The 24,022-nt window shown below is 41.4% G+C and overlaps 1 protein-coding gene across 1 annotated transcript in view; it reads left to right on the forward strand.

The window, feature by feature from the left end:
- Positions 1-6,811: 6,811 nt before the first annotated feature.
- The window catches only part of LOC139653167 (pleckstrin homology domain-containing family G member 4B-like), a gene marked incomplete at its 3' end in the record, with an annotated part of 39,668 nt that continues 22,457 nt past the window's right edge, over positions 6,812-24,022 (forward strand). The window contains exon 1 of the mRNA XM_071530132.1: positions 6,812-7,097. Coding sequence (XP_071386233.1) covers positions 6,812-7,097 — 286 coding nt within the window. The remainder of the gene's footprint in view (positions 7,098-24,022) is intronic.

The raw sequence follows: 24,022 nt of genomic DNA on the forward strand, positions 1-24,022 counted from the left end.
CCGTAGCCCTGTAGTCTTCTAACTAGATGAAGCCCCTCATGCTCCCATGGTGACCGCTCTCACACTCGCTCCTGTGATTAGGCCCGGGTTCGGGGTCCGGTCCAAATTCCAATTCATTCAATCTGGGAAGTGAATTATCAGCAGGACTCAATCGGAATTTTTTTGTTTTAATGCAGAACTTCTACTTAATCAACTTGTCAACCAATCAGTTTATTACCAGATATCACAGATGAATGTTATTCTCTTACTTAATCAGAATATCACTTCACTACCTTAATTGGCTGAATTGAAACGGGGCCTGATTCCATCCCCGATTACTTAGTACACACATATTGTAAATAATTAGTGCTGTATACTCCAGTAGAGGTTTTTGACCAGCAACTGTTTCTGTGTATGCACAGCCTCCCCCGTCCGCTCCACACACCTTCTTAAGGGCATCATAAGGATGACATAGGCTGACATGACCTTTTTCCTGTCGTAAATAGAGTATACTGTGTTATGCCGGCTTGTAACAGAAGACCCTCACTCTGCATGCATGTCGCTTAGCGGGTTAGCTTTCAAATCTTTGCATGTGTCATGATTCCAGTCATGAGCTGGTATGCTGCGAGCGAACTGTTCTGATCGACTTCGACAGATGTAAAAGAGAGAGAGAGTTGGCTTTTTTCCGCATCTAGATTCCCTAATCCCCATCCTGGTCTCGACGAGATAGATTCTCTATTTGGAAAGTGGATCTGAGTACGAGACTGGGCCGTTGTTTTGTGACAGATTAAACGGTGTTAATGTGCTGTACAATGGCTTAAACACAGAAAAAAACACCTGTCAGAAGACAATGGGACCAGAGCTGAGGTTTCCTAAAAGCTGCTTCATCTGTGTTCATCTATTGTCTTCATCTATTTTGGAAAAAAAATGCTTCCTAAATTTCACCAGTCAATATTTCAAAATCATAGGTGATTGTATCAAAAATATACATTTTTTAAGTAAAGGTCTTAAGATGACTCCTAACTTTAATAGTTACCCATAATGGACTTTACTTTAATATCAGTTTATTAGAGGAGGTGTCGATGTTTTCAAATATCTCATATATCTCATTTTGGAACAAAACTCTTCAACTGTAATTCAATAGAACAAGAGTGACATCTGATGCAAAATGCTTTAGTGAAACCTGGCCCAGGCTTGCAGTCTGAATCGGGGAAACCTTTTCTATTTGCATTGATGCTGTAATGTTATAGCTGTATGATGCCATTGTACAGGTCAGGCAATGCTGCCCACCACCTATTGCCATTTAATGTGGCCCTTCCCTGTATTGCATCCACTCCGCTACTTAAACCATTGTGAGTCTTCTTACCGAGCCTTAAGAGCAGCTGATTTCTCATGATCAAATAACATGCTGTCATGTGTATACAGGTACATTTGTAATTACTACCTCTAGAGCTACTGGTAACACTTATTCTACTAAAATATCATCCTTTCAAATGCTAGCTATGAGCCGATTGTAGTGTGTCTAGAGAAAATTGCAATTTTAGTACAACGATTAACTGTAAGTAGGTTGTTATCAGCTGTTATGTTCACCTGCAAATTAATTCATACACAGTTTCCTTCTCCATCATATTAACAGGATCAGAGCTGGGTTGAATAGTACTTGCAAACAAGTCTTCAAGTATACTACAATTCTTTCAAATACTTTCCTGTGACTGTCTAAACTTTCTGGTACTCATTGCGTTGTCCTATCTGGCACCTGATAAAACAAATCATAAAAAAGGATTTGCAAAATGCTGTTCAACCCAAATCTGAATGGGACAGAAAGTGAGGAAATGAGAACCGTATCCATGGTCCATGCCTTCTGCGTCTCCTAATGTAAAGTCACACTGTTGACCTCCTCCTGTGTGTTCTCATCTAAATTGGGATTTTAGCATGGAAGTGAAGTAACATCTCAAACCCTTTAAAACTCTTTGGATGTTATTCAGTGTGTCATGTTGTTGGTCAGTCCACGAACAAGTTCCCAACTGAGCTGACACCGGTCTGGGATTGGCAGACAGTTTGACAGAAGCTTCATCCTGCCACCTTAGGTCGTGCTGCGCTTCCTCTGGTACAAATCCTGAACAGCCAATCAGGATAGAGGAAGCCAGCATGTCTTTGGTTGGTGATTAAGGGGTGAATCTCCTTGGACAGAGCTGAGTCACTGAACTGAATGAAGTTTAGGGCCGCATTCAGAAGTGTGCCACTCTTCAACTGAACAGGTAGAAATATATAGTGTAGAGGAAACATGCTTCCCAACCAAGAGGCATTTGTAGTAATTACAACTCTACTGAGTAGCAGATGGGAGTTTTAGTTCTACAAACGTTTCTCAGAGACAGAAATAATCTCATTGGTTGAGTTAAACCTCAATGGGCGGAGCCAAAGAACCACAGTTTTTCTGGCTAACTTTGAATTGATTGAAGCCCAGTGAAAAGGGCAAGGAACTAGAGAGGAGGGAGCTAATATTATGAAGCCTAGCACTTTTGCTACTAAGAGACAAATGCAAACTAGGTAATACTAAATTATCTAGATTAGCTAGTTAGCCTAGCTGAGTTTCCAAGTTCAAACTAGCCAAACTAGCCTATAGCTATCTAGTTAGCTAGTTAGCTAGCTGTTGGCCTTCTAACATCATGAATGATGGTCATGAATGAAAAAAAGAAGTAACTGTCATGTATATTTGTATTTAAATTTTGACCAGAGTTCCTTCTTTGCCGTTCAAGTTTCCTAGTTAGCTAACTTGAACTCAAAAAAACTGTGGTTCTTTGGCTCCGCCCACTGAGGTTTAACTGAACCAATGAGATTATTTCTGCCTCTGAGAAATGTTTTGGGTTTTTTTTTAACTCAAACTCCAATCTGCTCCTCAAAACATTCCCGTCTGGAAAGTTGAATGTGTTCCACCCTTCTGAATAGTTTCTCCATGTAGTTTCCTCCAGATTACAGAACACAGTAAAGAAAACAAACGTCCCTCTCCAGTCATCTGACATCTACTACTAACACAGCTATGACAGAACCACTCGGTCTAATGTTATCACTGGCATTAACAACATCTCAGGGCTTCACAATCACAACCACGATGGGCCACCGCTGTCTTCCTCACAGACGTGAAAACCACCGTGGTCAGGAGCATGTTCTTTCGAGGCTTAGTAGAGGAACGGGATGGTAAAAAGAATAATACAGATGCATAACATCTCCATTCTAGCACCTGACATCTTCATACAATCTTTAAAGTAATCACTCAGTCACAACCTGGTCGGACCCTACTGTACGTGTCAGAGCAGACCCTCTACTTGTCATCATGTTTTAAGTGTAAACATAAATTTTGGGGGAGGGGAGAAATGTGTACTATATTGTCACCTGCTGTTCCACTGTCTGATTTTAACATATCTAAAATACATGTGATAAATATTGTTAATCTTGTAAGTAAAATAGCGTATCATGACATAGTAAGAAGCGAAAGAAAGATACACGCTAACTCTGTTCAGAGAAATCCCAAATGTTTGTTTAATTTATTTCTCTAGGTCTATACTGTAGCGTCATCATGAATATGTGAATCATCGTGCATATTTCTGTATATATAGACTCATTACTATGCTGTATTGTATGTGAACCATTGTGTTGTAGTAAAAGTTAAATAAACTTGTAGAAACAAGTTTGTTAAAGGCAATCGTTTGTGTCCAAAGAATGGTAGAGTCTGGTGAACATCGTGGATGGTGTTTTGGTGGTGGTGGTGGGAACTGTGACAGGATTGTGTGTGTGTGTGTGTGTGTGTGTGTCTGTGTGTATTTGAGAGAGAGAGAGAGAGAGAGAGAGAGAGAGAGAGAGAGAGAGTGAGGAGAGGAGAAGAGAAATTGAGAGAAACAAACTTTCTGTAAATGCAGGTAATTGCAAATTCTATTTTAATTTTTTCCCTATGGAATCTTTCACACATATTCTCTCTCTCTTTCTCCTCTCTCTCTCTCTCTCTTTCACACACACACACACACACACACACACACACACACACACACAAGAAAACAGAAAGAAGAGTGGGATGCAAAGGTGCAAGTTTGCCCCTGACTGAAAGGTGCAAACGGCTCCCTCTAGTGGATGGAAGTGGGAACTGTATTTCATTTAATTTAATGGAGTGAAATACCATTTTATTTGCTGACTGTTTCTCTTCTCTCAACATGTCTCCTCTGACAAGAAGCAGCTGCCTTCATCTGAACCTGCAGATGGAATAAGAGCATACAGAGCGACTGTATATCCGTATGAGTTGTGAAAAAAGAAAATGTTTCCCGAAATCATTCTGGATACGAACACACTCTTCCTTTTTCCATCTTTTTTAAATTCACTCACTGTGGAGCTTCTCTGCACAGATTAGGGAGTGAGGGAAACTCTTCACTTTACAATATCTGTAATAAAGTTTTCCCTAATGAAAAACTGCATCCTCTTATTATTTAGGAAATCCAGTAGTCAGTTTTGCACTTATGGGTTTTTTTCCTCCATTAATTTTGCAGCTCTATCCTGTAAACTGTGATTTGATCGCTATCACTGAACGCTCATGAGCTCCATGTATGCTCAGCAGCACTCACTGTTGTTGTCATGACCTCTGACCTAAACAGGAAATGAAGCTTCTAATGAAAGGCACCTTGCCAAAAGTTATAGCATCAAAGATATATGGGAGCAATGGGAAATCGCCTCAGTGGGTGTCAAGTTCTGCTAGGTTTTGTTCAGCTCCTGCCCAAACTTTAAAATGGCCCGGTTGACTTCAAAGGACGCACAGGACAACTCACTCTTCTTTTCCTCTTTTTATTTTCCACTTTGCTTTGATTACTTTGTTACAGTCCAGTTTTGCTTTTAGTAAAACTAGTAAAAGCACTTAGTAGAGTTAATTAAGTTGATAACCTTTTTAAAGAAACAAAGGGAAAATGTACAAAAAATGCCATTACTTTCAAACAAAGATATTCGCTCTTTAAATTAGACATTTTCTTATTTGCCTATTCCCTTGAAACATAGTTACAGTATCTCCAAACTGCAAAAAGTGGAAGCGCAGTCAAGAAGAAGATGAACCAACAATGCCGTCATTTTCCTTCAAGCACATCCGTCTGATATTTGCCCACCGAAACCGCCCTGTGTGGTGATGTCATGGTGATGTCATGGTACACTGGGGAAAGAGGTGCCACTTGACTTAAATGCCTGAGTGCCTGCTTTGAGTCACGTAATCGCCTCTGTGTCCTCCTCCTGTGTTACGGCTTGATTTGATAAAGGAAACTTCATGATGGAAACTGCTGGAGACAGATTTATCATCATTATTGATTGAATTGATTGATTGAATTATTGATAGTATCATTGATTTTTTTTTCTAGGCTACATGTTTTCATTTTTGTAAACGTTGTGGTCAACAAAAATTCTCAACATCTACCTGTTTTTTGGTCAGGTCAGTTGAGTGAAACATGCAAATAAAATGTTTGTCACCATATGAGAAGAGGAGTGGAGTGTACAAGGGAAGGTAGATCTGTGTGTGTGTGTGTGTGTGTGTGTGTGTGTGTGTGTGAGAGAGAGAGAGAGAGAGAGAGAGAGAGAGAGAGAGAGAGAGAGAGAGGGAGGGGGGGGTGATTCATTCATAAAAAGAGATTCCTTCCTTCATCTTTTTCAGTTGTCTACAATATTCAAGTGCTGCAGTTCTTATTACAGACTGTCATGTTGGTTTTAATGCAGAGTGTCACCTTTAAAATCAGGATGGCCTACAATCTTATCATATTAGTCCCCTAAAAGTCTGAAACAAGTAAATCTGTACATTGATAGTATGATTATACGCTGTACAAACAATTTGGTCACCCACATTTTTTGAATGCTGTGTAAGGAATGGAAAGCGCTGGCCATACTGCAGAGGAAATTCCTGCGCTCATCTTATGACAAAAAAATGTGCCCTTTTCTATTCTAATAAGCCGTTTTTCATAGTTCCCACGAGAAAGGAAGCGCTGATGTAAACAGGAGTGGAATGTGATGCATCATCATGCTATATTGGTGTGCGCGCCTGGTGTTGCGTGTCCCTTTTAATAATACACAGAGAAATCATAAGAAATAATCAGACTGGTTTTAAGCGGACAGTGAGACTGTTGGACCAGAAAATTCATTATCTACACTGTGACAATGTTGTAAACAAATTTTGTCAAATCAGCTCAAACATCAAGCTGTTTCTGAGCAGTGTGTGGAAAAAGAAAGAAAGAAAGGAAGGAAGAAAGAAAGACAGAAATCTTTCTCTCACATGCAGGAATATTTATTTAGGGAAACTGGAGGGGGCGGCCAGTGACTGTAACAAACAAACTGAAAACCCTCTAGTAAAATTTCAGTAGGGGATTAAGTTTAGCCATGTATTCCCACACTCATATCTGCTAAATCCCCAGGTTGTAAACTAAACCATATTTAGACATGCATTTATGTGTTTGGAAATATCTGTAAAGAATATTGTATGCCCTTCCCTTGCATTCACATAAATCAATCAAAACCTGAATAACATCCAGGTGAAGGTGTTTCAGATTAGGCCATAATCTAAACTGGTGTGTTTTGACTAACTGAATTGACTCCATAATGCATTTTTAAGGTTTTTACTTTGTGAGTAAATTCTGAACTCCTTCTTAGTATGCAGCTGGAATGGACACATGCTCAGTATCCCAGAAAAATCAACCGGCTGGTGGTTGCTGGCTTGGTTTTACTCACTTGCCACCCACTGTGGAATCTCTCTCTCTCTCTCTCTCTCTCTCTCTCTCTCTCTCTCCCTCTCTCTCTCTCTCTCCCTCTCTCTCTCTGCACATTCATGTTTTTTTGCTCCAGTGCGCAACCCCGCCGCTCGTCCACGCTGCCCTCTGGATCAGAGACACTGGAGACTCCAAGGCACCAGGAGGACGCAGCGCCCGGTGACCCGAACAACAGGAGCCGACACCGGAGACCCGGAGACCTTTCACACCTCCAGCCGGACAATCAGACACAGAGGGAGAGGAGACAGAAGTTTAAAGACCACCTGTCCGCGCAGAGGCATATTCCACTGTCTGCAGGACTGGACTGCCACCATGGAGCCATGCACGTGAAGAGCGACGCACAAGGTAAAGCGCATGGCACGCACAGTCACTTTGGTAATGATTGTTGTTGGCAATGTGGATAAATCTGTAAAATTGCACCGTTGACTGGTGATGCAATTCTTGGTTTCATACTGGTGTCATTATTGCCATTTTGGCTACTGGTGCAGCAGTTGGCCTAGGCCTACTTCTTCTTCTTTTTTTTCAATGTATTTTTGTATTTTCTTATTTTCGTATTTTTCTTCTTTAAGCAGTATTTATTTCTGTCCCACTGCTAAAGCCTAAAAGAAGAGGCCGCAGTTTCTATTTGAAGTTGGCACCGCACCGCCTTATTGACTTGTCACATGACGGTGTCAAATTGAACCAACAGAGTTTTTGCCCTTTGGCGAGTCTCTTGGATGAAGATTTATCCCGGACTGGAGCCGATGTAACTCGCTGGGTTCGTTATGTCAAGTGTAACCTTTTCCACACTCGCCACGCATCAGCGTTGGGAATAATGCGTGAACTCTGTGCGTAAAATGCGCACACGTCATGGTAAAACAGCGGAAAATGAGGCCTGTATAGTGTTTGTTTTGACACACTGTTGTAGCTCTGCAAACCCACAGTGAAGAGGTTCAGTTCCCACAACATCCTAACCCGTACAGATGCTTTATCTCTGAATGTACTGCATTTTTTTTGCTGGGAATCCCAATCACTGACATTCCTGATTATATTTGGCCATACTTCACTGAAACCAAGCAGTGACACAATTGTTAGCTATATGACAAAGTTGGGAAATATTTGATCTCAGGAATTATTAGGAATCTCAGGAATTATAACGCATTCAGGTCCAATTAGATAGAAAAATTTAGTTGCAGCACAGCCAAATGCCATAAATTGTGTCATTTTGTTACTGATGTGTTATATTACACCACATTGTCACTGTTATATTGTCAACAAGTCTGCTGCATAGCCAGAGCCAAAGAGGATAGATTTATAATGGCTAATTTATTGCTTAGTTTCAAGCACTCATCGACAACCAGCGGGTTCAGTTTCACTCTCATAAAGTTAATAACGTGAGGATTTATTAATCCATGCAGATATTCTTTTAATCAGGAGCCAAAGGAGAAGGCGATAATCTTCTCATCTGTGTGCTATGCCGGGGCCAGTTATATAAACTTAAGACTGATGATGTGATGACACACTCACACGCGCGCACACACACACACACACACGCAAGACAGTGTGCTTAAGTGTCACTCATCTGAATCTAAATTGCTGTGATTGAAGATGGACTGATATTTGATTTTCATCCTTGCAGCTTGTCTTTTGCTCTGAAATAAGATATCCAACATATGAAAAAAATAGACATCTATCAGTACTCTTTCAAAATAATCATACCTCTACAGACTGGATCTTTAATATTTTAGAGATATTGGACGATGAAGTTCTATTTTTTTCCCATAATGGATACTGTGTATTGCAGATTGTAAATTAACTCATCATCTCTGCCTTTCTTGTTGCTTTGTACTTTAGTTCTGGAAATAACACTCTACTTCAATATGTCATACAAATATAATTTTGGTTGGCATCCAAGTGGAAATGGCGATTTGCATAAACAGAAAACCACTTAAACCTCAAACACTCCACTCACAAGTCAGTAAATTATTTACATTGCAGTAAAAACAATACCTGAACTCTGTGATATCTGAACAGAAAACAGAAAATGCATTTTCTTTTCCCCTTTTGTCGATCTCAAGGAAGCAACTACTCTCTCTCATTCCCAGGTGTGTGTGTGTGTGTGTGTGTTCAATGTTCCTATACATGCGACCTGAACTCTCTGACTTCACTCCTTTAACCAGCTGTTACTGTCTGTCTGTCTCTTCTCTGGGGCTTCTTCACTGCTGTGTGGGCTAGGTTATAAATAAGAGACTAAAAGGTTTGTGTGTGTGTGTGTGTGTGTGTGTGTGTGTGTGTGTGTGTGTGTGTGTGTGTGTGTGTTGTTTAACCAGCTGCTGGGTCGGTTTGTTTGTCTCCTCTCACTGCAGGTGTACTCACCGGCCTCTAGATGCTGTTCTCGGGCCTGTTGTAAGGTTTTGCCCCAGCCTGTCCGGCTTTACCACCCTGCTTTTCCCTCAGTGTTTCTCAGCCTATTTCTGGTCAGTCAGCATCACCTGTCCGGTGTGTTTTAACAGGGAAAGATTCTGCTGAAGTGGCTTTTAGGCTTTTATTCTGCAAAATATGACATTTTCTGCAAAAAAAGTAAAAGATATCCAGATTTTCCTGTTGTATGAGAAACGTTTATGTTCCAATTCCTGTGTTAAATACCAACATTTTTCATATGTTTTATTCTTTAAATAGGTATGTATATTTATATAGATGCAGGGAAATTGCTGACCATGAACTTTTCTCTCAGGCGATTTAATGTCATAGGATTGTATTTTTTTTAGGTCCCTGAGAGGTCATGACTCAAAAAAATGACCTCAAAAAATCTTGGGGAATTTTAGAAGAATGCCTACATTTCTCCACAAAAGCAACCTTAACGTCAGTTTGGATGGATTTCCTCTTTAATAAGCGTCGGCCCCCAGAGTGAGGTGAAATTTACCCAGTTTACTTACAGCTGAGAAAGTTTAAGAACCCATATTTTGAGGTTTTTAGGCTATTCCTGATCTTCGAACAGATCCCAGAGAGAAATTATACCCTTTAGGTGTGTGTGTCTGTGTGTGTGTGTGTGTGTGTGTTCTCGTCTAGACTGAAGGGAGCATGGGAAAGTTGTGCAGGGCAGACCACCAGCAGTCACAGTCTATAATTGACAGCTTGATATTCACAGTATTTGACAGGATCTGGGTTCAATATTCAACCACGTATGTATTTATGTTTGAAAACGCTGTTTCTTAAATATCACTTCAATCAACATCTATGCATGTGAATTCAATTCAGTTTAATGACAATTGACAGTTACAATTGCATTTGAGTGATTTGACTGGATAGAACAGACTATTCAGTATATTTAACCATTCCCTCAAGGTAACAAGCACCATGCATTCTCGGTGAGGAAAGCGCAACTTAACCAGAAATACTTGCGTGCCTGTTGCATTGTGGGACGGGCAGGAAGGGTTGACTGATGTCAAACCAGGAGCCTGACATGCTTTATGCACATTGCATTTCCCCTCTGCAATTTCAAGGGGTAGAGCTTTATCCTATGTTCAGACAGAATGTGAAAAAATATTTAGATAACGCTGATTAAGTCAATGGAAGGAGGTTGAATGGAGTGAAATGGACGCAACTTTTGAGGAGAAAAGGTGTTCGCTCGATTTGAAATGTTTCATCTTGAGCAAGAAATCCATCTGACACAGTAAAGCGAAAGCCAATCAGCTTCAATCAGGACTCTATCCAGGCGGCTGTTATTTCTTCCCAAAATGGACGACAAACTTGTTGTTGTCACCACCTAGAGGGAAAAATGTCCATTGAGTATTTGTGCCTAATAACACTGACCAGTTACGTCTCCTCAAACGTTTATAAAAGCTAAATTTCTCAAAGAAAAGGATTAAAATTCAAGCATGATAGAATAAAAAAATACAATTCTGAAGCATAGTTTCAAGTAATGTTTGCTGCCTCATCATTCCTCACCTTTAAAAAAAAAAGTCAAGAAATGTCAACCAAAACCTCTAATCATAATGGCAGTTTTGCTAAAAGTCAAGTGATCAAACTCTTCCGAGAAAAGCCAGGTGAAATTTAGAAGTAGAAATGTCCAAACTTCGGTTTTGCTGCAGTTTGTCGATGATGTGATGAACGCCTTATTCTCCAGGCCTACTGCCTACTGACATTGAAGGTCGTGGGTTGACATCTGAATCATATGGGAGTCATGGCAGTAGAACCAGCCTAAGGAACGTGTGCCGCATGAGTCACACAGCTCCATAAGACACAGCCACCAGGTCAGAGTTGGGTCAAGGTTAGGGACCGGCAACTTTTCTTCAGTAGAACTTACATTAGTTAGTCAGTAATCTACTTTGCTGTGCGAGGAGTATTGTTAGACCCGATCTATGGTCTAGTTTCCCTTTCTTTCTCTTTCTTAGTGTCTCTTTATCACTCTGGCTCTCTCTCTTTCTCTAGATATCTCTCACTCTCTGGCACTCTCCAGTAAATCCCCCCCATTTCCTATCTTGCTTCACTGTCTATTTGCTTTGTTGTTCCAGCTACTGTAGGCTTTATGTCTCAGCTTAGTTCCAAAATGGACAGAAGTAAAGCCCGCACTCACGCACACATACACACACACACACACACACACACACACCCCTACGTGAGAACTTTTTGTTTTAAAGAAATCCAAGTCCTGTGGATGCATCATCAGCTGTTTCTCAGTCTCACAGTTCGCTCTGAGCGGCCCAAACGGCTCGGTGATTTACGACAGGCCGGGTCGGCTCGAGAGGAGGCTGCGAGGGGTCGGCCAGTCGGTTGGACGGCCAAAATAGACGCCTCCCCCTCTGCTCCCCCCGCTGGGTCGATTTGTCTCTCTCAACCCAGACCTGTCGCTGTAAAGCAAATATGGAATCGTGCCGCCTGGAGACCCTGGGTCAGTCCGCGAGAGTCCCAGAGTCCCTGACTGTTGGAGTTTTTCTGCTGTTCCCATACTGGGCCTACTACTGGTATGGTATAATATTAGCACCCACTGGGATACTGGACAGCTATGTATGTCACATGTGTGTCACCACTATAATGATGACATTCCTGCCAAGCTGTCAGCACCCTTGGAAAGTGGGCCAGTACTAGTATAGCAGCTTCACTAGCATGCTTGTAGTATAATTGAACCATACCGAACTGTGCGTACAAATCATAACAGAGAAACCAGTTTGGGTACGGCTCAGTACACTTATGCAGTGGGAGAACCATAAGTGTTTTGGCCTGTTTGACTGTCCAGTGACCCATTAATTACAGATCAACAGACAAAACAAGAGTCAGAAATGGAAAGCTTGCTAGGCTGTGGCTAGTGTTTTTCAGATTGGGCTACCCCCAAATTCTCCTCAAATCCTTTCCTGTCTGGATGGCTTGACACTGATACAGTTAGCTCTCTTAACACAGAATCGAAGCCTCGCTACAATACTAAATAATAATGACATGTCATTACTGTACAGTAGTAACAACAACCCTGGGTCGATTTGTAGGGTCAAGCATTCTTAATTTGGAGTAGGACTGCAACTAACGATTATTTTCATTATCAATTAATCTGTCGATTATTTTCTCGATTAATCGATTAGTTGTTTGGTCTATAAAATGTCAGAAAATGGTGAAAAATGTCGATCAGTGTTTCCCAAAGCCCAAGATGACGTCCTCAAATGTCTTGTTTTGTCCACAGTTTACTGTCATAGAGGAGTAAAGAAACCAGAAAATATTCACATTTAAGAAGCTGGAATCAGAGAATTTTATTTTTCTTAAAAAATTACTCAAACCGATTAATCGATTATCAAAATAGTTGTAAATTAATTTAATAGTTGACGACTAATCGATTAATTGATTAATCGTTGCAGCTCTAATTTGGAGATTAAAACTATCTTGATCTGCATCTTTATCTATAGTTGGTTAGTTAGTAAATCAGAACAGTACTAGTACACAAAATGTTGTGCAGCTTGCTCATTGATCTTAATCTGTATCTTACCTGAACGACTAATGGTAGCAGTCGCCAGATGGTAATTTGATGACTGACTTGTAACACTGGGTATTAACTATCAGAGCATGTACAGTAACTACTATGTGGTATGTTGGTGAGACTTAAAGTAAACAAATTAGTACCATAGAGAATAGCCACAACATCATCTGATAAGCCATGAAATTACCAGAAAGTCTGAATATGTCACCGTTATGGAATGTGCTAGCTGGAAAGTTTTTCGAGCATCATCTAAATGCCAAAAATGGGAATATACACATGAATGAGTAAGCTGACTTTTGAGATCTAGCTGCTATTGTTCTTCAGAAAACACTTGTCACATGGGGGGGGAAGGTTTCTATACTTGTCCAGTTTTCTTAAAATGGCTTGTTGTTAGCATTGTTAGCATTCCTCAAACCAAGTGGCACAGCTAGCTGTGAGCTTGTCTGGCAAAGAAAAACAACAAAATAAATGTCAAAATGGCAAGGTATTCCCTTAAGGAGAAACAATAGAGCAAGGACTCTTATTGTTCAGCCCAGGATCCAATGACACTTGTAGTCTTTTGGCTTGAGACTCATGGAAACATTTACTCTTGTTTAGATTTACCACCATAATCCGGCCGGTATGTCAAGGATCCCATACAGTAGTTTAAGAAACACCAAAGCTACCAGATGCTCACTCATTACGTGAACTTATCCACCTCCAGTCCCGTCCAGCCCGGCTCTGACCCTTGCCTGCTTACTGAAGGAAATTCATCTCCAGCTATGTTAACTGCTTTGCAGAATGGTAATGAGGTGTGAGCAGCCTAAGCCGGAGCTTGAGACTGAACATGCTTCACGTTCTGAGGATGCTGCAGGCAGAAATAGAAGGTCGAGGCGCGAGGTGCGTTTGTTTCCATCGCCCGCTGGGATTAACAGCTTCTAAACACTCCGTTCCATTAAGGCTATTGTAATAAAGTACACTGACTCATGCACCGACACACACACACATGCACACACACACACCTTTAAATCCACTCTAACACCATCTAATACTGACAGTGCTGCTTCCATATAAAGTAAGCCCAGTGTTACCTTCAGAACAGCAGGCTAGCTTTACTGGCTGTTTTTATAAGTCTAGAGCTGTGAATGTAGCCATCGGCATGTACTGTACAGATATGTAGATGGATGGGCAGATGCCTACATACACCAAATACAACTTCCAAATAATTTTTATGGTTTGTTTTTTATCCTACCTGAGGTGCCAGACAACTTAATGAGTACCCAATAAATTTGTATTGTCTGTGACTGACAGCTTGTCTGACACCATAGACACTGTCCTCATCCGGTAAACCCCACCCATCTGGTCCTCCAAAGAGATTAAAACAAATGCTAAGAATTATTTGCACTTGCAATTTGATCCGGATCTGGTTGGCAAGGAGAAGGGCAGACAGGAAGTCAACAAGAGGCAGACAGACAGGCAGACAGGTAGTCAAGTACATCTATTAATACCACCGGATTTTCCCACCAATTCAAACAATGCAGTTGCACTGCAGCTAGCATGTAAAAAATATGCTTTAAACAGGTATATTGACAGATATATATAACTGTTACTTCTGATTGAAAAATAAATGCACGGTATAATACAGCAGTAACATCAGAAAGCAAAATATTATCAGAGATCCTCTTCTGAACTTTGCATAGCCTCTGTCCATCCTGTGTGTGTCACAGTGAAGCGATTATCATCCTCCTGTAGGGTAAATACTCAGTTTTGAAGGACACACACACACACACACACACACAAACAGAGAGCGTTTTACGGATTTATTTTTTTATTTAACGTTTATTTCACCAGGCAAACCAGTTATGAGGGGGAGAGGCAGAGAGTTGGGATTTAAATAAAACATACTGTTTATAATACGTATGAGTGAACGAGAGGGAGAGGAGAGAGAGAGAGAGATTGAGGGAGACAGGGAGAGAGAGAGAGAGAGAGAGAGAGAGAAAGAAAGAGAGAGAGATGAGGACAAGGGCAACAAGGCCTTGGCTGCGACCAGTTGAATCAACAGCTTCTCTCCTCTGGCTAGGACACGCTTGCTCCGCTCAAGCCTAATACCACAGACATGCTGTCACACACACACACACACACACACACACACACACACACACACACACACACACACACACATTCCCTATCCTCCCTTCCCTCATTCTCCCTCTCTGTCTTTTTCTCTCTCTCTCTCTCTCTCTCTCTCTCCCTCTCCCTCTCTTTTTGTGACATTTGCACATTTGCCTTGTCACCCAGTAGAGTCAGTGCATTAACAAAGCCTGGAGGAGAGAGAGAGAGGGAGGGAGAAAGAGAGAGAGAGAGAGAGAGGGAGAGAGAGAAACATGAGGACAGAGGACGATAACTCCAGTACAACAGCAACAACACCAACACACATGTTTGTCCTCAGGCTTGTTCTCAGCCGCAGAAGTCGAGGCGGAGGGCGCCCTGCTCTCAGATAAATTATGATGAATACGTTGTTTTTTTTTTTGTTGTTTTTTTTTTGTCGTCGGGTAAAACTGCGACAGAGAACAGCTGATATTCCCTTCTCTATTCTGTTGGAGTATCATGATAACCGTCACTTGTAGATAACACACAAGCATGCATGTGTACACAATATACACACACACACACACACACACACACACACACACACACACACACACACACACACTGGCAAATGCAAGTGACACACACACAGGTTGTGGCCTTTTGATGAACTGAGCTGAGTGCTGAAAACGCTCCGGAGGAATGTGCTGCATGGGTTCGGTCTCTCACAGTCTGGGTCAGAGAGAGAGAGACAGAGAGAGAGACCTCACTCTGTGTCTGTCTCTCTCTCTCTCTCTCTCTCTCTCCCTTTGACATGACCAGGTCAGACATACAGAGGAGATATTCTTGCCACTGTTTCGCAGCAGCTGCTGTCAGTATGATGTTTCACCCCACAGCGCCGCCCGTTCCGTTTCAACACATTTTCTTCCCTTCTCACATCTTCGCCTCTTCCTCCTCCTCTGGTCCTTCCTCGCATCACGTTCTTGTCTCTCCTTGTTCTTCTGCCTGGACTTTTTTTTTTTTTTTCTGTTCTGTTTTGTTTCTTCACTCCTTCTCCTTCTTCTCTTTTCTCTCCCCTCTTCTCTTGTCTTCTCTTGTCTTCTCTCCTTCTACTTCTTCTCTCTTCTCTCCTCTCTCTTCTCTCTTCTCCTCTCCTACTTGTGGAATAGTTCACTCCTCTTCTCCTTCTCCTTCTCCTCCTCCTCTCTCCTCTCCTCTCCTTTCTTCTCTTCTCTTCTCTCTTCTCTTCTCTTCTCTCCTCTCTCTTCTCTTCTCTTCTCTCCTCTCTCTTCTCTTCTCTTCTCTTCTCTTCTCTCTTCTCCTCTCCTACTTGTGGAATAATTCACTCCTCTTCTCCCTCTCCTTCTCCTTCTCCTTCTCCTCCTTCTCCTCCTCCTCTCTCCTCTCCTCTCCTCTCCTGTCTTCTCTTCTCTTCTCTCCTCTCCCTTCTCTTCTCTCTTCTCTCCTACTTGTGGAATAGTTCACTCCTCTTCTCCTCCTCCCTCTTCTCTCTCCTCTCCTCTCCTCTCCTCTCTTGTCTTGTCTTGTATTTTCTTCTCTTCTCTTCTCTCTTCTCTCCTACTTGTGGAATAGTTCACTCCTCTCCTCCTTCTCCTTCTCCTCCTTCTTCTCTCTCCTCTCCTCTCCTCTCCTGTCTTCTCTTCTCTTCTCTTATGTTCTCTAACTCTTCTCTTCTCTCCTCCTTGTGGAATAGTTCACTCCTCTTTTCCCTCTCCTTCTCCTCCTTTCTCTCTCCTCTCCTGTCTTCTCCTCTCTTCTCTTCTCTTCTCTTCTCTCCTCTCCTCTCCTTTCCTCTCCTCTCCTCTCCTCTCCTCTCCTCTACTTCTTCTACTTGTGGAATAGTATACTAAAACAGTGGTTCTCAACGTGGGATCCAGGGACCACCAGGGGTCCTTGAGGGGGTTCCATGGGGTCCCCAGCAAACTAATGAATTGTTAAACTTCACCATTATTTAATTTACAAGAAGTTAACACAATTAGAGAATTGGAGAATGTATAAGAATGACTGTTTTGATCAGCTTTACTGTTATCTCTCCACCTTCAATACAGATAGGCATGGGATTCTGGACAAAATCATATCTAACAACAAAAAATATTCTCAGATTTGAGTTTGGGAGACAAAATCTTATCAAATGGGGGTCCGTGGCCCAAATGTATACTAAATTAGGGGTCCTTGATATGAAAAAGGTTGAGAATCACTGTACTAAAGCATCTTAAAACTGAACCCAGTATGATTTTCTTCAAAAGCCAGCTGAAGAAATGGCTCCATAACAACAGTAATTGGGTAGTTTTGGTTTCTACCTTATTCTACCTTAGGTCCTCATATTTTCAGCTAGACTCAGCTTTACATTTGCCAGTATGTAAATAGTGCAAATGTGAACTGTGTTTTCTTTCTATTCTTCCATAGGATTCATGATTATGTAAATGCTGACCTCTACTGTATAGTATTGCCTGAGGGAGATTTCTCTGTCCTCTATTGTCTGAACATTTCTTCCTTCTGCTTCTTTTTTCCTTCTTGAACACCAAAGGACTACAATGGAAATAAGGCCAAGGCTTTCTGTGTCATCCTTGATGGTTTTTATTCATTTTTCAAGTATATACCTTGTCTCTCTCTCTGTCTTTTGGAGGTGAAATCTGTATTTTATTTAAAAAATCGCATCAAATAAAACCAATCAATTCTCTCTTCTCTTCTCTTCTCTTCTCTTAACTTTTCCTTACTCACATCATACATTCCTCTACTTCAGTTTATCCATAAGATTTGTCTTGTGTCTTGTGAGAGGTAGAGCGAGGCAGTCGTGGTTTTGCTGGCACAGTGACAGCAGTGAGCCTCTATGTCATATAATAGCTTTTATCATTTTAGCAGCTTGTTCCCCCTCTGGGAAGTCTGCTTGTGACTTTCTGATGTGGATGAGTGTGCACAGAAACAAATTGGTGGTTTTTGTTTCCTCCTCAATTATTGGAGGTGACCTAATTCTTAGTGTTTCATGAGAAAAAATAAGTAAGCTTGATAATATATTTGTATATTAGAAATGCATTTTTAAAATCTGTCTAATTTATATCCAGTCTGTATGCCTATTTTTCATATTTTTTTAAACCATTGCAATACCCCAAAAACCATCTTGGAAGCCCCCCCCCCATAGCCCCATAGAAGTAGAGAAACAAGTCTGATCTATTTAATCAGTGCTTTAAAATAGTTTATTTCCATCTCTCAGTACATGGACATTAACAGCAGGGACTCTGTGTATATTTATAGCCTCCCAATAATGTGGTTTGATAATGGAGGAGGTATGACAGCGCTCTCTGGCCCATGGGAGAGAGTATCAGTGTCCCGAAGAAACAAATATCTCCAATTTCTATTATTTCCTGTAACTGACAGCTAACATTGTCTCCCACATCCAAAGAAAATGTCCAATGACCCTGGTACCAAGCCAAAGGATTGATAAAATACAGCGTATCAATGGGGAAATTGACTGAAAAGGTGATGTTTTTTAAATGAAAGATTTTTAGGGCACTGAAGATGTATAGATCTAAACAGATCATTCTGATAACAATGTAAAATGACTGGGAGTCTGAATCCAATGCGTGTAGATATTTTTGAATTTGTAGTTCCAGTCTTCTTTTCCAAAACCAGGATTTTTTTTCAACTTTATATTTATTGACAAGACAACGTTCAAAGACAACACGCATTCTTCTTATTACTGCAGTTTTACAACATGTAATGGAAAGAAAATTAAAGTTTGCACACAGTGACAACCACTCCCCCCTCATCTCTCAGTCCAGCCTCCCTTTCCCCCCCTACACACACACACACACACACACACACACACAGAAACACACACACACTCACACACACACACGCACACTCACACTCATTCTCTGAACTGATGTATCGTTTTGTTTTGGTTGGCAATGCCTTGTCAGCATCGCGGATCCTATTCCACATTGGCATCAGGTTAATTATGGCTATGTTATTGAGCTTCTGTGTGTGTGTGTGTGTGTGTGTGTGTGTGTGTGTGTGTGTGTGTGTATGTGTGTGTGTGTGTGCCAGAGAAAGAGAAACAGAGAGCGAAACAGAGAGAGAGACATAATGTGTGCATGGTGTGAAAGATGCTACAGGGGGAAAAAATGAAAATAGATTTTGCCATTACCTGCATTTACTGTAAGGTTTCTCTCTCAATTTCTCCTCGTCACCTCCTCTCTCCCTCTCCCTCTCTCTCTCTCTCTCTCTCTCTCTCTCTCTCTCCCTCTCCCTCTCTCTCACCTCTCCTCATGTTGGGTCACGCTGCCCCTCTCAGACAAACATAGCGCCCGGCACTCGAGGTGCTGCGAGAGAGAGAGAGGGAGAGAGAGAGGGAGAGAGAGCAAACACAGAGAGAGACAGAGACAGAAACCAGAGAGAGTGAGAGTGAGAGAGAGAGAGAGAGAAAGAGAGAGAGAGAGAACAAGAGAAACTGCAGACCAGTGAGACTCTGCCAAGGACTCTCATCCAGCAGGCTTAGAGCTGTCCTCTCTCACTCCGCTGTGAGAGACTGCCTGAGCAGAATGGATTTTCCTGCGGTCCGCCAGCCACTTCACACAGCCGGTCACTCTGCCCTCTGTTATTATTCCTTTTGGATTATTTCAGAAATCGCCACCACCGTCGTGATGAATGGGAATGGCAACACACAGAAAGGAAGATGGTAACGTGACTTCCTGACTTCCATCCTGTTTTATATAGATTTGTTCAAAGTAAACACAGGATTGTCTGTTTTGTTTTGTTTGCAGTTATTTCAAAAGCTGTCATCCTTAAACTGTATTTGAACCTCAAATCTATCCTTACAGCTGAACATTTAACTTTTTACTTGAGAGTATTGTATCTTCTGTATCTTCTCCTCTACTCTGACACATGTAGATCTGTTACTAACTTGTTGAGTTAGTAACATTTGAAGCAGGTTAAAGCACTTGGCACTTTGGAGTTTATTTGTGCAAAAATGTGCAGTTTTTAGCATACTACTTCTGTCAGAGTCTGAGCTTGAATTTATATACGAGCAGCAGCCTACTTTCACATGTCGGTGTGAGTGTGTTGGGTGTCCTGCGGGGTTTCGGGTTCCTGGTATTCGCATTCATAATAGTTTTGGTGTGATTCTCCCTGTGGTATGCCGGTCTGAGAGCTTGCATAGGAGGAAAATGTGCTTTTATGTGTTACTCCTACTTTAGAGGGTGACTTGAATAACGTCTTACAATATGTGCTATGCAGTATTCTACTATTTCTGATATGATTTACACAGAATTTCCTTTTTTTGAGGCACGTAGTAAAACAGAAGACATGACAGTTCCAGCACCCTCTCCGTATAAATAGTACCGCAGAGTCTTTTATTTATTATGTCTTGACAAGCAGCCTTTTTATGTCAGAACATGCATGTGCTCTGACAGTGTGCTACATACAACATAGCTGCCATAGCGGACGCCGCCTGCTACACCGCTGGAGTGTTTTGACTCAAGGTGAGGGGTTTCAGGTTACGGGGCGTTCAGACGGATTTCACAAACCAGCCACTGTATCTGCCTCCCTGCTGTACCCCCACTTATATGTCTGTAACCTAAGAGTTAGAATGGATATGATATGAAGGAAACATCCTAATGGAGTATCAGGGTGATGGTTGGTATGCCTAAAAACTCAGACAAGACTCAGAAAGTTCAACACATTCTTCTTTCTCGGCCCGTTTAGGATCTCTGACGACTGCATATCCTGATGTGAAAACTCCTGAATGAATGTGTTTTTTATGCGTTTCAACACCTACCCGCTCCCAGAGAAGGGTGTGCCTCGCTCGTACATAATGTTGATTTTGTTTGGCACCGGCTGGGAGGATGTTCTGTACGGGTTTCAGAGGCTGGCTTGAATTTTAAAAAGCCCGCCTAGCGCTCCCGTAGGTTTGACTTGGCAGGGCACTGTATGCGCACCGCTGTGATTTTTTTCCCGCCCTGCTTCCTGCATATTTGCCATGTCGTTGAAACCAGAATCCATTAACCTTTAAACCTGAACTATTCCTGTTTTGGGAGTGACCTCAATGTTTGGGAGTTTGTTCCTGTGTTGACCAGGTTAGACAGAGCATCTTTTTTCCTTCAGCAGAAAGACGTCTTGTTCTCTCCCGGTGATTCAATGGAAATACACAACAGGCAGCTCAACAAGCTCTGTTTGCCAAACTACAAATCATCGCCTTGCGTTTACCTGAAGCCCATTCATGTTCATTACATGAGCTTGGAATTAGGTGCCATTTGCATTCAAAGTACACAGCAAATTTTCCAGTTTAACTAACACTGACATTTATTTGGAGTTGACCAGTATTGATTGGAGAGTTGTTTGTCCACTCTGTTGATTTTTACACTCTGAGCTAAATTAATACTGGTGATTTTGCAGTGTAGTTTTGAGGTATTGATCCTCAAAGGTTTTGTAATACAATCTTTTTACTGTAATTTGCCTTTTGTCACCCATTTAAATAAATATTGCTAAAATGGCAACTTCAGCCATTTATAAAGACCTGTTTGTAGAGACACATCATATGAATAACTTCACCAAAACCTCAGATGAAGCCTTATAATTAATAATTAATAACTAATAACAACTAGAAGGGCACTTGGAGAGCGCAGACCTCCGCCAAGGCCAATAGTCCAGTCTTCTATGCAAATGTAAAAGCACAACCAATATACGGATCCACTCCAAAATTTAATGGGTTCTTCCTTGGCCCATGCCACACCCTTCCACGAAGTTTCACGAAAATCGGGCCAGTAGTTTTTCCGTAATCCTGCTGACAAACAGACAAACAAACAAACAAACGGCACCGAATACATAACCTCCTTGGCGGAGGTAATTAGTGTAATAATACACTGACTCAATATGTGTGCCAGCATAATTTTAGGATTCAATTCTACGTGTTTAACGTCATTTACAAGATTTGATTTCATGTATTTAGATGTAGGTCTGATTTATAGGATTGACTGACAGGCTGCAGTTCATCCCATGCAGTCGATGCTGAAAGTGTTTTCACCTGTTTTCACTGTATCTAAGTGATCGTTTCTGGTTGTTTGTTATGAAATCTGCCGGTGTGAGTTACATTAAGCGCAGCTGTGGGCTAATTACAGACGAGATGAGTAAGCTAGTGAAAGCTAATCCACACTTTGATATAATAACACGCCTCACACACGTAGCGGAGACACGTCAACGCGCTCATGATGTGTTTAAAGACATGTTTAAATGCCCGCTTCCCTCATAACTCTCTGACGTGTTTTTAATGACATAAACACAGGCCTCTGGCTGCCTCCTGGCTGCTACTTTACAGTCACCTTCAAACCCTTCTGCTGATCAAGGCCATCATGATTAGTGTTTTCCTGCCGCAAGCTCTGATTTGCTGATCCCTCTGAAGCTACTAAATATACCGTCTGGCAGACTCGGTGCCTGAGCGGTCATGTACAGTAGACCTACTCAGCCTGTGTTTATAGCCAACCCCAGTGTAATTTGGCGTGTGCCCATGCCCGGGTGTCACCATGTGTTCAGAGGTAGAGAAAGAGGTTGCACAGAGAGATGTTGCACTCAGGAAAAAAAAAACTTTTGTGACTGGCATTGTACCTTTTAGTCTAAAGGCAGAGCTTTTAGACTAGAAGGTACGGCGCCATATCTATTAGGTGCAGCCTTTTACTCAGAAAAAGTAAAGCCCCGGTGGCAAAAGATAGAATTTTGTACCTTTTTTCTTCTTGCCTGCTGCAGATTTCCAGGGTTCTGGCTGGAAATAGCATGGAATGATGAATTATTCACGCACGAAAAATCCCCCCAAAAATATGTTTTTTGTACAACCCAAAAACATCTAATATGACTTTGGCATATGAATCTCAAAATCTCCTTTTGGGCTGTCATATCTGACTGTAACAATCCCATTGGAATCCAATCAACTAGCACTAAACATCCTGAAGGACTGGTTCCAAATAAAACTGCAATTGGGTTTGTAAGTAATTTCCTTTTTGATTCCTAAAGGATTTTCTGGATACTGTGAGCCTAATTGGCCTAATTTCCTTTCGGCGTCCTGTACAGTTGATTTCTCCTTTCATTATGTAATGTTATTGTGCCATCATTATACAGCCATGTCAGCTGGACAGAAGCTATTTTTAAAGTTGACTTTGTCTGCTCAGATTCCTCTAGAAAGCTGTTGATTTCTCTGATGAGAATAAAGCAAGTACACTTTCCTCCAGTTTAATCAGGCTTGGTCATATTGTCAAGATTTTGTTTAGTGAAGATAAAGATAATAGAGGATATGAATTAATAAAGATAAAGCATCTTCATGATGCTTATAAAGAGTTACTACTCCTTATAAAAAAAAAAATGTCACCATGTTGGCTACTGACAGATTTACACATTGAAAGTGTTATGCTGTAAAAACTTGAAGAATAGTTTTGAGGTGACATGGTGCTCCCTCACCATTGAAGAATCTTAACTGCTATAGGCATGTGTCTAACTCGGGAGAATCTCTATCACCAGAAATATCTTACAATGCGTGGTGTGAGGCACTGCTATGCTCTATTGATTGTTCTGTGGTTTGTCGCTGCGTCAGTGCTAATCTGTTTACTACACAATCGAATTATCCTCCAGATTGCCAAATAGCTAAGATAGCCGTGTCCCCACTCTTCCACTCTTATTATTTCCTGTTATGCCACGTGATGTGAGAGCCATTGTCATTCAGAAAGTTGTCATTTTCAGTGAATGGCTTAATACAACAGCAGGCCGAAACGTATCCAGGGGAGAAGCTAGCAGAGTCTTCCCTGCCATAAAGATGAGCACAGATGGAAAATGTTTGGCTTAATTGGAAAATGATTTTTTTTGAGGTCCTGAATAAATCAGTGTGTAAACCTTGGCAACACTGCTAGGATGAGGGGTTCAGTTTCTACTGGGGCCACCAATGCAAAATATTTATGTGCTCATACACTTTTCTCTGAATGGATATAAGCATTCAGAAAAATCGCATGTATGGGACCTTACATTAGAGTTTGGGTCTTATGGTAAGAATGAGACTCCTAAGATAAAGACTGCTAATGTAGAAAGATTGCTGAATAAAATTTATCTGGTCCTGGATTTGTTTGTTTTAGAGACGGCCACTGAAGAAGGCAGCAGAGCCGAAATGCCTGGCTGTTTCTTGCTGTTCCAATGTAAAATAAATATTGAAGTATTAAACAGAATCGTCCTGAGTGCGGTCCGTGCTTATAGAGTTTGTGTAATTCCT

This window comes from Centroberyx affinis, unplaced genomic scaffold (assembly GCF_046629955.1).
Source record: "Centroberyx affinis isolate AG114_WGS23_722 - 3 ecotype Tasmania unplaced genomic scaffold, CSIRO-AGI_Caff_v1 ptg001883l_1, whole genome shotgun sequence".
NCBI classification, from domain to species: Eukaryota; Metazoa; Chordata; class Actinopteri; order Beryciformes; family Berycidae; genus Centroberyx; species Centroberyx affinis.